At 43.4% G+C, this 13,280-nt stretch overlaps 1 protein-coding gene across 2 annotated transcripts in view; it reads left to right on the top strand.

The window, feature by feature from the left end:
- Positions 1-13,280, top strand: part of DZIP1 (DAZ interacting zinc finger protein 1) — a 62,521-nt gene that overhangs the window by 20,228 nt on the left and 29,013 nt on the right. The window contains exons 7-9 of one of the 2 annotated variants that reach the window (XM_074983107.1): positions 667-729; positions 6,149-6,289; positions 8,309-8,357. In XM_074983107.1, the coding sequence (XP_074839208.1) occupies positions 667-729; positions 6,149-6,289; positions 8,309-8,357 (253 nt within the window). The remainder of the gene's footprint in view (positions 1-666; positions 730-6,148; positions 6,290-8,308; positions 8,358-13,280) is intronic. The other variant, XM_074983108.1, reaches the window with a different exon arrangement.

Here is a 13,280-nt window from a genome sequence, read left to right as displayed (position 1 = left end):
GGGATAACTGAAATGCTGCTGTTTTAATAATCTTTTATGTTGATACACTTCGACCTCTTTAATCCAGCTAAGTTGGAAAATAGGCTATGTCAGCTTATGGCATTTTCCGGACCGGGGGGTTCATGTATACTTTGTTTTGCAGGTGAAAATAAAAACATTTTGCAAAGCATTGAGTTTTTATTTCACGTGTAACATAGGCAGTAATACATACAGGGTCCGGAAGGGAGGGAGTCTGAAGGAGTGCACTGGGTGTGTGGTAGCAAGGTCTGTGAGGGAGGGTGCGTGAAAGGGATGGGAGTGCTGCGTCTGGGCATGGGGGGGAATGGGAGCGGTGTGATTACCTGGTACCCCACTTCTGGGGGCACACATGGCTCTGTGCCCCCCCCACCCATGCACCCCCAGGCACCACCCTACTCTGCTATGGGACTGGCAGTGAAAAAGCTTCTGGAGAAGCGCTTTGCTGTGCTGCTCTTCCTCCTGCTGTGGGAGATGAGGTGGCAGTGCGCAGAGCTGCTTCCTCCTCCCCATGCCGGGGTCTGAATCATGGGTCTTCCAGGTTTAGGGACACGGATTATGGAGGTTCAAGTGTTTAATATCATTCAAGGTCATTATTACCAGTTTTAATACAAATGAAATCTTTCAAATGAACATTTATTTTCCTTATAGGAAAATAAGTGGACTTCCAGAATACAAGCCCTTCATGAAGAACATGAAAAAGAAAGGTACCAGGTAATACCGCATAGCACTGTGTTTATACCATCAACCTAATTTAAATAAGTGAAATAAAACAAGTGAAATAAAAACAGACAGCACATGCTTGCAATGCTGCTAAGAATTTTCAACATCTGGCAGGATAGAAATCATAGATATTCATAACTTATGCTCAAAATACCTTCTTTTGGTATGTGGCATTATTTTCTTCTTTCCCTATTTTTATGGTAGTGCCCAGAGATAGCAGGATCATTGTCCTGTTGTTGTTGAACTTGTATGGACACATAGGCTGTGTCTACACTAGGAACTAACTTTGAAGTTAACTTAGTTAGGGGCTACTTCAAAGTAGCCAGCAGAGAGTCTGCACACATTTTCCCTTACTTGTACGTTAACTTTGAAGTAGGGAGCCCAGCTTCGAAGTCCTTACTCCATTCCTGGGAATAGAGTAGTGCCCTAGCTAAGTTTAACTTTGAAGTTATTTTTGTAGTGTAGACACAGCCATAGAGACTAGTCCATGAAGAGTTTACTGTTTTTTCATCTCTGGGTAGAATATACTATATAGTATGTTTGCATACAGGGTGGTTAATAGAACATACAAAATAAAATTGCAATGCACAGTACAGCTCTTTTTTATCCTGATGGGTCAACGGGGGAGAGGTATTCTCAAAGTTTTCTAACCATAAATCGCAAATTCCTCCCTCCATCTTCCCTCTTTTTTCCTCAGTCTAACTGCAATCCTGAATCCTTTGACTTTTTCTTGTTCTACGAAAAGCTTTGTATAATCAATTCTTATTTTTGCATTAACTCTCATAATTTCCTTTTTCTTTGTCTCTTCCTCAAGCTTCATCTTTTTTCGTGTTGTTATTTTTTCCTCTCCTTCCTGCTCTAACTTTCTGTCTTTCCTTCTCCTCCTCATTACCCATTCAGCTGCATAGTCATGATCCATAACTATCCATATCACATATGGGAAGATCAAGGACTGCATGGCTATGTCTGCTTTTCCTCCCAGCAAGCAAGCAGCAGGGAACAGTCATACAACACCCTGGAAAGGGATATAGATGTGTGCATGTGTGTACAGAAACAGTGGAGGGGAGAAATAGAGTACGTTAAGAACATAAGAACGGCCATACTGGGTCAGACCAAAGGTCCATCTAGCCCAGTATCCTGTCTGCCAACAGTAGCCAGTGCCTGGTACCCCAGAGGAGGTGAACCGAAGACAATGATCAAATGATTTGTCTCATGCCATCCATCTCCCACCTTCGACAAAAGGCTATGCACCATACCTTACCCCTTGCTAATAGCCATCTATAGACCTAACCTCCAAACATTTATCGAGCTCTTTTTTAAGCTCTGTTAGAGTCCTGGCCTTCACAGTGTCCTCTGGTAAGGAGTTCCACAGGTTGACTGTGCGCTGTGTGAAGAAAAACTTTCTTTTATTAGTTTTGAACCTGCTACCCATTAATTTCATGTAGTGTCCTCTAGTTCTTATATTATGGGAACAAGTAAATAACTTTTCTGTATTCACTTTCTCCACACCATTCATGATTTTATGTATCTCTATCATAGCGCCCCTCAGTCTCCTCTTTTCTAGACTGAAAAGTCCCAGTCTCTCTAGCCTCTCCTCATATAGGACCCGTTCCAAACCCTTGATCATTTTAGTTGCCCTTTTCTGAACCTTTTCTAATGCTAATATATCTTTTTTGAGGTGAGGAGACCACATCTGCATGCAGTACTCAAGATGTGGGCGTACCGTAGTTTTATATAGGGGAAGTAAGATATTCTTCGTCTTATTTTCTATCTCTTTTTTAATTATTTCTAACATCCTATTTGCTTTACTGACTGCCGCTGCACACTGCGTGGATGTTTTCAGAGAGCTATCCACTATAATTCCAAGATCCCTTTCCTGATCTGTTGTAGCTAAATTTGCCCCCATCGTATTATATGTATAATTGGGGTTGTTTTTCCCAATGTGCATTACCTTACACTTACCCACATTAAATTTCATTTGCCATTTTGCTGCCCAATCACTCAGTTTGCTGAGACCTTTTTGAAGTTCTTCACAGTCTGCTTTGGTTTTGACTATCCTGAACAGTTTGGTGTCATCTGCAAACTTTGCCACCTCACCGCTTACCCCTTTCTCTAGATCATTGACGAATAAGTTGAACAAGATTGGTCCCAGGACTGACCCTTGGGGAACGCCACTAGTTACCCACTTCCATTGTAAAAATTTACCACTTATTCCTACCGTTTGTTTCCTGTCTTTTAACCAGTTCCCAATCCATTAAAGGCTCTTTCCTCCTATCCCATGACCACCTAATTTACATAAGAGCCTTTGGTGAGGGACCGTGTCAAAGGCTTTCTGGAAATCTAAGTATACTATGTCTGCTGGATCCCCCCTGTCCGCATGCTTGTTGACCCCTTCAGAGAACTCTAATAGATTAGTAAGACATGACTTCACTTTACAGAAACCATGCTGACTTTTGCCCAACAAATCATGTTCCTCTACGTGTCTGACAATTTTATTCTTTACTATTGTTTCTACTAATTTGGCTGGTACTGACGTTAGACTTACCGGTCTATAATTGCTAAGGTTTCCTTTACAGCCCTTTTTAAATATTCGTGTTATATTAGCTGTCTTCCAATCATCGGGTACCAGAGCTGATTTAAAGGATAGGTTACAAATCACTGTTAATAATTCTGCAACTTCACATTTGAGTTCTTTCAGAACCCTTGGGTGAATACCATCCGGTCCCGGAGTCTTGCGACTGTTTAGCTTACCAATTAGTGACACTTCTCTAGTGACACTTCAATCTGGGACAGTTGGTCAGATTTGTCACCTATAAAGGATGGCTCAGATCTGGGAATCTCTCTAACATCCTCAGCCGTGAAGACTGAAGCAAAGAAATAATTTAGTTTTTCCGCAATGGCATTATCTTCCTTGATTGCTCCTTTTATGTCGCTATCGTCCAGGGGCCCCACTGCTTTTTTAGCAGGCTTTCTGCTTCTAATGTACTTAAAAACATTTTACTATTGTTTTTTGAATTTATGGCTAACTGTTCCTCAAAATCTTTTTTGGCTTTTCTGATTACACTTTTACATCTAATTTGGCAGCGTTTATATTCCTTTCTATTTTGATCACTAGGATTGACTTCCACTTTTTAAAAGATGCCTTTTTATCTCTCACTGCCTCTTTTACATGGTGGCTCTTTTTTAGGTCTCTTAAGCCGTGTCTACACGTGCACACTACTTCGAAGTAGCGGCACTAACTTCGAAATAGCGCCCGTCACGGCTACACGCGCCGGGCGCTATTTCAAAGTTAACTTCGACGTTAGGTGGCAAGACGTCGAAGTCGCTAACCCCATGAGGGGATAGGAATAGCGCCCTACTTCGACGTTCAACGTCGAAGTAGGGACCATGTAGTCGTTGCGCGTCCCGCAACTTCGAAATAGCGGGGTCCGCCATGGCGACCATCAGCTGAGGGGTTGAGAGATGCTCTATGGTCACCGTGGGCGGCAGCCCTTAGCCCAGGGCTTCTGGCTGCTGCTGCGGCAGCTGGGGATCCATGCTGCAGGCACAGGGTCTGCAACCAGTTGTCAGCTCTGTGTATTTTGTGTTGTTTAGTGCAACTGTGTCTGGGAGGGGCCCTTTAAGGGAGCGGCTTGCTGTTGAGTCCGCCCTGTGACCCTGTCTGCAGCTGTGCTTGGCACCCTTATTTCGATGTGTGCTACTTTGGCATGTAGACATTCCCTCGCAGCGCCTATTTCGATGTGGTGCCGCACAACGTCGAAGTTGAACATCGACATTGCCAGCCCTGGAGGACGTGTAGACGTCGATGTTGCTATATCGAAATAAGCTATTTCGATGTAGCCTTCACGTGTAGATGTAGCCTTACTGTGTTTTTTAATTTGGGGTATACATTTAAGTTGGGCCTCTAATATGGTATCTTTGAAAAGTTTCTAGTTACTCTACCTTTTAATTTCTGCTTAACTAACCTCATCATTTTTGTGTAATTCCCCTTTTTGAAATTAAATACCAGAGTGTTGGACTGTTGCGGTGTTCTTCCCAACACAGGAATATTAAATGTTATTGTGCTATGGTCACTGTTTCCAAGCGGTCCTGTAATAGTTACCTCTTGGACCAGATCCTGTGTTCCACTCAGTACTAAATCAAGAATTGCCTCTCCCCTTGTGGGTTCCTGTACCAGCTGCTCCAAGAAGCAGTCATTTAAGGCATCAAGAAATTTTCTCTGACTCCCTTCCTGATGTGACATGTACCCAGTCAATATGGGGATAATTGAAATCCCACATTATTAGTAAATTTTTTATTTTGATAGCCTTTCTAATCTCCCTAGCATTTCAGAATCACTATCACTGTCCTGGTCAGGTGGTCGATAATGTATCCCTAGTGCTCTAGTCCCATCAGAGGAAGGAATTGCTATCCATCAGAGGAAGGAATTGCTATGTTCCTGTATGGGGTTTGTCATCACATGCTGCCCGTTACTGACATCTAATCCTGAATCAAGGCCATGGTGTTCATTTTCCAGATTCCCATGCAGTCTTTCTGAAATAGCATTATTTGCTGCTATGGGCAAGTGTAAATCATTTTCTTTATCTAATCATGTACATTTCAGACCATGTCCATAATAAGTATGCATATCCCTTTTTGTGTTTTAATACTCAGGTTGTAAATGAAAAATTATACAGGCCCTGATTCAGAAAAAAAGCATCCTCTGTTCATGAAGGTGCTGCAAACACTTATGCTTAAGTATTTTCTTGAATTAGGATGTGACAAAATGCTTAAACCCTGCACTGAAAGGCTGTGTCTACACCGGCACATATCTTCGAAACAGCCATATTTTGAAGATTACTAATGAGGCGCTGAATTGAATATTCAGCTCCTCATTAACATTAGGACGCTTCCGGCCACGGTGCTTCGAAAGAGCTGCTTTCAAAAGCGTGTGACTCGGCATGGCTACACGGGGGTCCTTTTCGAAAGGACCCGCACCTTTCGAAATCCCCTTATTCCGATCAGTGATCGAAGCACCACGGCTGGAAGTGTCCTAATGCTAAGGAGGTGCTGAATATTCAGTTCAGTGCCTCATTAGTAAACTTCGAAATGGCCATTAGCATGGCTGTTTCGAAGATTTGTGCCTGTGTAGACACACCTAAAGGGAATGAGCTGTGGAGACAGTGTGTACTAAAGTAGCCTGTACCTTCCTTGCCAGTCATGTATGATAGGAAGGAGTGGAGAGGTAAAGCAACAGAAGTCCAGAACAGGCAGCAGCTAGAATAGAGAAGAAGGGGGCACCCCAGAGAAACTTAATTACACAGGGCTTTAAAGAGAAGAATTTGAACCAATACTTTGCTTGATTGAACAGTTTAATAAAATACTGGATGCAATATTTACAATTAATTACTTTTCAACTGTTCTTTTCTAGCTACTGTCACAGATGGAGAAGCTTAAGTCATCAATGACAGAGGATTTAAATGCAAGTAACATCTTCTATAAGAAAAGGATAGAGGAGCTTGGACAGAGGCTTCAGGAACAGAATGAGCTGATCATTTCTCAAAAACAGCAGGTCTGTTTTATAAAGTATTCTTGGACATCTAAAATGATGGGGGCTTGTCAGAAGAGATTTTTTGTTTTAAATATTGCACTATGTGGGTGAATTTCCAATTTTTATGAATTAACATTCTCCTAAAACTCAGATTGGTGGTTTTACCTCTGTATGTGGCATTGCTGAGATCATTACTGGAGTACCATGTCCAGTTTTGATGGCTGTACTTCAGAAAGGACTGACAGGTCCACCTGGTTCATCAAATTTAGTATCCTGTTGTTGCAGGCACCTCCATCAGTTAGTCCCATTAGTGTATTTATCAAATTGGAAAGGGCTCAGAAAAGATCAACACCAACACTTGGGGTCTGGAAAACATACTTCATAGTGAGAGACTTAGCCAGTTCAATCTATTTAGTATATCCAAAGATGGTTAAGAATTGACTTGGTCATAGTCTGCAAAAGTCTGCATGGGGAAGCGATTTCTGAGGGTAGACACTTCTCATTATGTCTTTTTCTCATCTATGAGAGAACTATTGATTAAAATCTGATGCTAAACAAATTCTGACTATAAACAAGCCACATTTTTTGACCATGAGGATTATTAATCATTGAAACAGCTAATGTAGGAATGTGATGGATTTTCCATCATGACCAATCTTTAAATGGAGGCTGGATAGCTTTCTAAAAGAAATACTCTAGTTCACACAGCTTGATGCAGAAATTATTGGGTGAGCTTTTGTGGTCTCTGTTGTGCAGGAGATCAGTCTAGGTCATCCTAATGATCCCAGTCCCCATACACTGAGCTCCATTCTGCATCTAACTTCCATCACAGACCCTGCACTCCTCCATTAAAGTGGAAGAGTGTGGCACTTAACCATTTACCAAATTCCTAGAGTAGCCACCCATCAAAATTAATGCCTACCCCTGTTCTAGGACCTCCATAACTGCTTCCATGGGGGCGGATGTGGAGCAGCTGTCAGTCCTGAGTATGCTGGAGCAGCAGCTGGCAGTCAACAACAGAGCTGCCTTGGCAGCAGCCAGAGTCAGTACAGGGATGCCAGAGCAGGGGCTTTTCGAGCAGTGGCCAACTGTCAATTCCAGGGCTGCCTGAGCAGGAACTGTGAGAGCATCAGCCAGCAGTCAGTGCCACGGCTGCCAGAGCAGCAGCTGGGGTTGAGTGAGTGCCCCTGGGGATGGAGCAGTGGAGGTCAGCCATTTGCTGCAGGGGCTGCCAAAAGGCCTGAGCAGCTCCAGAGGTCATCCTCTAGCAGTGCTTCAAGTGTTAGTTCCCCCTTACCCCTGGACAGGTTGCAGGCTTCTCTGTTTTTGTTTACTGTCTGCAACTTTCCCATGACTTTTACTAAAAATACCTTTGACGGAATCTAAACCTTAATGATTATCTAAATGTTTTTCTGCAGAACCCCCTATTTATTTGTTGCACAAACTGGGTGGCATCTGAGGCTGAACTATGTAGTCAATATGGATTGGGGACCAGATCAAGTTAGTGCACTTTTCAGATTCTTAAAACTAAGCATGTAATGGACTGGGGCTGTACTTCAAGTCCCACTGCAGAAGTTGGAAGTACAGCATGTAAACAATACAGGCACCTATAAGAACCCCACGTATTTCACTGTACAGTCTGAAGGGCATACAAGATAGATCTACACAGCAGAGAAAAATCCACAGCTGGCCCATAGCAGTGGAATTAGGCTCATGGGACTTGGGCTGCAAGGTTGTTTCATTGCTGTATTGATTTCTGGGATTAGGCTGAAGCCTGAGCTTTGGGACCCTCCTATGTTGCAGGGTCCTCCTTCGCTGAGCTCCACACAGACTGATGGTTGAAGGCGGTGAAGTCCGATTAAAAAAATGTTTTCATTTATGGAGCCTTTTAAATAATCATTCCTGTCATTTTGTCTTTTGGCAATAGTGGAAATTTTGTTATCCTCTATATATCTTAGTGATATTTTCCATTTTAGGTTTTATTTTCAGTCCTATCACATCTCTTTCTAACTCATCTTATTGTAAATTTTTCTGTTTCAGATAAAAGAATTGTCCACAAAATCACTAGTAAGCATCAGGTCACATGATGGTAAGTGCAGGCGAAAAGAAAAGGCTATGCATTAAGTTGATTCTGCTTCCACATCTTAACATTTTGATTCATTTATTCTAATACAGAATGCTGACCTGCAGTTATCTTAGCACAAATAATAAAGCATGATACAGCAGCCATATTTCAAAATAAGCTATTGCAGAAAATCTGTTCTGAAATAACTTATTTCAAAATAACACAGCTACACACAAAATGCATTTTGAAATAGCACTTAGCTGTTAACCAGAATGGTAGGAGGGAGAATAGCAAAAACATCCTTGTATCTCAAATAACTTTACAGACAGTCAGGTAGATCTTACAAGCCCTAAGATATAGACAAGTGTTGCAGGATGGGGTTCCAGAGCACATCTCTGCAAGTAAGAAGACTAGGTAGTAACAGCTAGAATGGATGTACACTGTGTTATGTGTGACATGTATTGAAATTATAGTATCACCCTATACCCAAATCCCCTGTGTCTGTGCCTGACCAGAGTGGGCAAAGAGGTGTTATATGCCTAATAAATTAAACTGAGTGATGACCTAAAGTTGACCTGAGTTTTTTGGATCCCAGAGAACTGGATAACATGTTCTGCCAGAACTGGATGAGGTCTGGATAAACTTAATGGAAAGTTCTGCAATGGGATCCCAAGAAAGATAATATACCTCCTTCACAGGGCCTGATTTATTAAGTCCTCATGAAGTAAATGCACAATTTGTTTGGCCAGTCCAGGCTTTTACCCTTGCTTATTCAGGGCTTCCGTTTTACCAGCTTTAGGGCTTGGCTCCCCAGTCCCATCTCCTCATGAGGAGCTCTCCCAGTTCCTTTGTGGCCCGGGGGTGTGTCTGATGAGATCTCCACCCTGGAGCTACGGTTACACGACAGTGGTCTGTCAACAGAAGTCACTGTTGGGGGAGATTTTCTGACAAAACTTCTGTTGACAGAGTGCAGCCACACACAAAAGCCTATTGGGAGAGCGCTCCACTCTGTCGACAGAGCAGCTGGACTGCTTGGCTGCTCTTTTGACAAAATAGGCACCCGGAAGCACAGATGATAGGGCTGCCCATTGTTGTGGATGTGCTGTCTGCCAAGGAAGGCCCTGTGGGGGCATTTATACTGTATTTTGTAGACAGAATCTGTCAACAGCAACGTTTTGCCTCAAAGCTTTGAGTGCTGTGTTTTGTTGAGATGCTGTCAACAAATCCCATTTTGGGTGTGCGTGCTCCACAAATTTTCTTGACAAAACTGGCATTTTGCTGGCAAAACTTGCTAGTGTAACTGTAGCCTGGGTCTTTTACTAGCTCTGGCCCCTAGACTCAAATACTTTCATCCATTGAGGCAGAGTTTCCACACCTCAGGCTTCTTAGCTCTGTACTTGAATCCTGGTAGCTTTCATAGCCCACCATCATCCTGGTTCGTCACAGGAGATCTTCCCTGTAGTCTTGTCCGAACTCCAGGCTTGCTCTTGGCTGAGCTAAAAGCTTTAGGATATATCTACACTACATGATAAAGTCAAATTTAAGGCAGTAAGCTTGATTTTACAGTGCCACTGTCTTCACTGTAAATACCATTAGGTCAATTTTAGGCAGTGCTAAAGTCAGTATTATAACACCATGAGAAGCAACTAGATGTAGTGTCATGTTCAAATTTAAAAAGTTAGAAGGCTAGTGTGGAAACACCATGTCTTTTTATAGTCTTTATTAGCCTGCAGAGGTATCCTGTATGTATCCCACAGTGCTTCACGGTTGTCCACTCTGGCTGCTTCAGTCTCCGCTTTTCTCCAGGTGCGCAGGAATTAGGTAACAGGAAGCCCGCAAATTTGAATTTTGCACCAGAAAGCCTGTGGTGGTTAGCCTGTGGGGTCGTGCTTGTTAGAGAGGCTGAGAAACTTCTTTCTTTCTTTGCTATCTGCAAGGTGATCACATCTACCCATGAAAAATAGCCCCAACACAGAGTTTGTGGTTCTGTGAGCTGAGGACTTGGATTTTTTTTCAGCACTGGCACCGGGCCCTTGCCCCACCACACCATGTGACAGCTAGTCTGTGGGGGTCATGCTTGTATGAGAGGCCGAGAAACTTCTCCTCTGCAGTTCCCGTGGCAGCTCCTCCCTCCCCTACAGGCACCATGCGGTTGTGATCTTTCCTGTGCCCAACAACATCATGTGGGTAGCCCCGACCGTACAAAAAGATGTGCCTGGTGTTCAGTGTGGACCATGTGGCCAGGCAGCACTGTGTCCTGACTTGTGTGCAGTGTGGTTTCCAAAGGTGGGAGAGATTTTCAGGGGCTTGCTGCCACCAGCAGGAAGTCTACCTCCCACAGCAAAGATTTTGAGGGCTTGCTGTCGCTGGGGGGAAGTCTCGCCCTGCAGCAAAGATTTTCAGGGGCTTGCTGCCTCTGGGGAGAAGTCTACCTCTGGTGCCAAAGATTTTGGGGATTTGCTCCCCCCACTTGAGCAACACTGAAGGGACCATGTCAACTCGCCTTTCAGCCTAAGACCTCAAAGCCCCCTAAGGCGATGGGGGGGGGCTGGCCCCCACACAGTGAGTCGGGGTTGGCCCCCCGTCTGAGCACACTGAAGGGACCATGTCAACTGGCCCATCAACCTAAGACCCCACAGCCCCATAATGCAATGAGGGAGCTCCATCCCCCATGTTGGGCACTTCTGTGTAGTGAGGTGGGAAGCCAAAAATCCTGCATCAAAAATTTTTTTTCTAAACCTTTACTGTACTTCTCTTTCTTCAAGCTTTGCATTGTTCCTGTAATATTTTCAGGGATCATGTTTCTGGAGTTAAGGGGGGTGGGTAACAGTGGCTGGAGGGCCAGTTGAGAAGACACAGACGCCTGGGTTATCCCAGGGCACAGAGTCATTCATGCATGTATAAATTTGGCGAGCTCCATCCCCCGTGTTGGATACGTCTGTGTAATGAAGTGGGAAGCCAAAAACCCTGCCTCACAAAATGTCATTTTTCCTAACCTTTCTTATCTTTCTCTTTCTTCAAGCTTTGCATTGCTCCCATATTATTTTCAGAGATCATGTTTTTGGAATTAAGGGAGTGGGGTCAGTGGCTGGAGGGCGAGTTGAGAAGATTCAGACTCTTGCTGCTTTTTGTAAAATCTTTTGATAATTCAGTTATAAATGCAAGAGGTTTCAGTTAATTTGGAGATCTTTGTTGATGCTTTCTTTCCAATCTTCATTTCTTTCATGCCATACTGTGGTTTCAAGGAGGCGGAAGAGTAGCTGAGGGACCAGTTGACATGGCATGATCATCTGGGTGATCCCAGAGCACATACACATTGTGATTACTTACTTTTCTTTCTTTCCTTGTGGAAAAATGTCTGTTTGCTTCCAATGGGAGGGGAATGAAGGCAATGCAATGCAATGTCGAAGGTGACATCACGTACCCACAACCACTTACAGGACATTGTTTCCCATACTGCACCAGTGATGATAACCAGAGTGCTACGGGGCTGAGGGAACTGTGGGCTAGGTTCCCACAATGCACTGCTGCAACAGATGATGTTTGGGGATAGAGTGTGGCAGCAATAAGTTGACTTTTTTGGGAGGTGAGGTTAGTCAAATTCAAATTTCTAAAACCCAGCATTACAAAATCGATTTTCATAGAATACTAGGACTGGAAGGAACCTTGAGAGGCCATCGAGTCCAGCCCCCTGCCCAAACGGCAGAACCAAGTGCTGTCTAAACCATCCCTGATAGACATCTATCTAACCTGTTCTTAAATATCTCCAGGGATGGAGATTTCACAACCTTCCTTGGCAATTTATTCCACTGTTTGACCACCCTGACAGTTAGGAACTTTTTCCTAATGTCCAACCTAAACCTCCCTTGCTGTAGTTTAAGTCCATTGCCTCTTGTTCTATTCTCAGAGGCCAGAAAGAACAAGTTTTCTCCCTCCTCCTTATGACATCCTTTTAGATACCTGAAAATGGCTATCGTTGTCGCCCCTCAGTCTTCTCTTTTCCAAACTAAACAAGCCTAATCCTTTCAGCCTTTCTTCATAGGTTACATTCTCTAGACCTTTAATCATTCTTGTCGCTCTTTTCTGGACCCTCTCTAATTTCTCCACATCTTTCTTGAACTGTGGTGCCCAGAACTGGACACAATATTCCTCCAGCTGAGGCCTGAACAGCGCAGGGTAGAGCGGAAGAATGACTTCTTGTGTCTTGTTCACAGCACACCTGTTAATGCATCCCAGAATCATGTTTGCTTTTTTTTGCAACAGCATCACACTGTTGACTCATATTTAGCTTGTGGTCCACTATAACCCCTAGATCCCTTTCTGCTGTAGTCATTCCTAGACAGTCTCTCCCCATTCTGTATGTGTGAAACTGATTGCTCCTTCCCAAGTGGAGCACTTTGCATTTGTCCTTATTAAACTGCATCCTGTTTACCTGAGACCATTTCTCCAATTTATCCAGATCATTTTGAATTATGACCTTGTCCTCCAAAGCAGTTGCAACCCCTCCCAGCTTGGTATCATCTGCAAATGTAATAAGCGTACTTTCTATGCCAATATCTAAATCGTTGATGAAGATATTGAACAGAACCGGTCCTAAAACAGACCCCTGCGGAACCCCACTTGTTATACTTTTCCAGTAGGATTGAGAACCATTAAGAACTTCTCTCTGAGTATGGTTATCCAGCCAGTTATGCACCCACCTTATAGTAGCCTCATCTAAATTGTATTTGCCTAGTTTTTTGATAAAAATATCATGTGAGACCGTATCAAATGCTTTACTAAAGTCTAGGTATACCACATCTACCGCTTCTCCCCTATCCACAAGGCTTGTTATCCTATCAAAGAAAGCTATCAGATTGGTTTGACATGATTTGTTCTTTACAAATCCATGCTGGCTGTTCCCTATCATCTTACCACCTTCCAAGTGCTTGCAGATGATTTCTTTAA

Source organism: Carettochelys insculpta, chromosome 1 (assembly GCF_033958435.1).
Source record: "Carettochelys insculpta isolate YL-2023 chromosome 1, ASM3395843v1, whole genome shotgun sequence".
NCBI lineage: Eukaryota > Metazoa > Chordata > Testudines > Carettochelyidae > Carettochelys > Carettochelys insculpta.
Note: the sequence above shows the minus strand (reverse complement) of the source record. Positions and strands in the feature narration are given on the sequence as shown.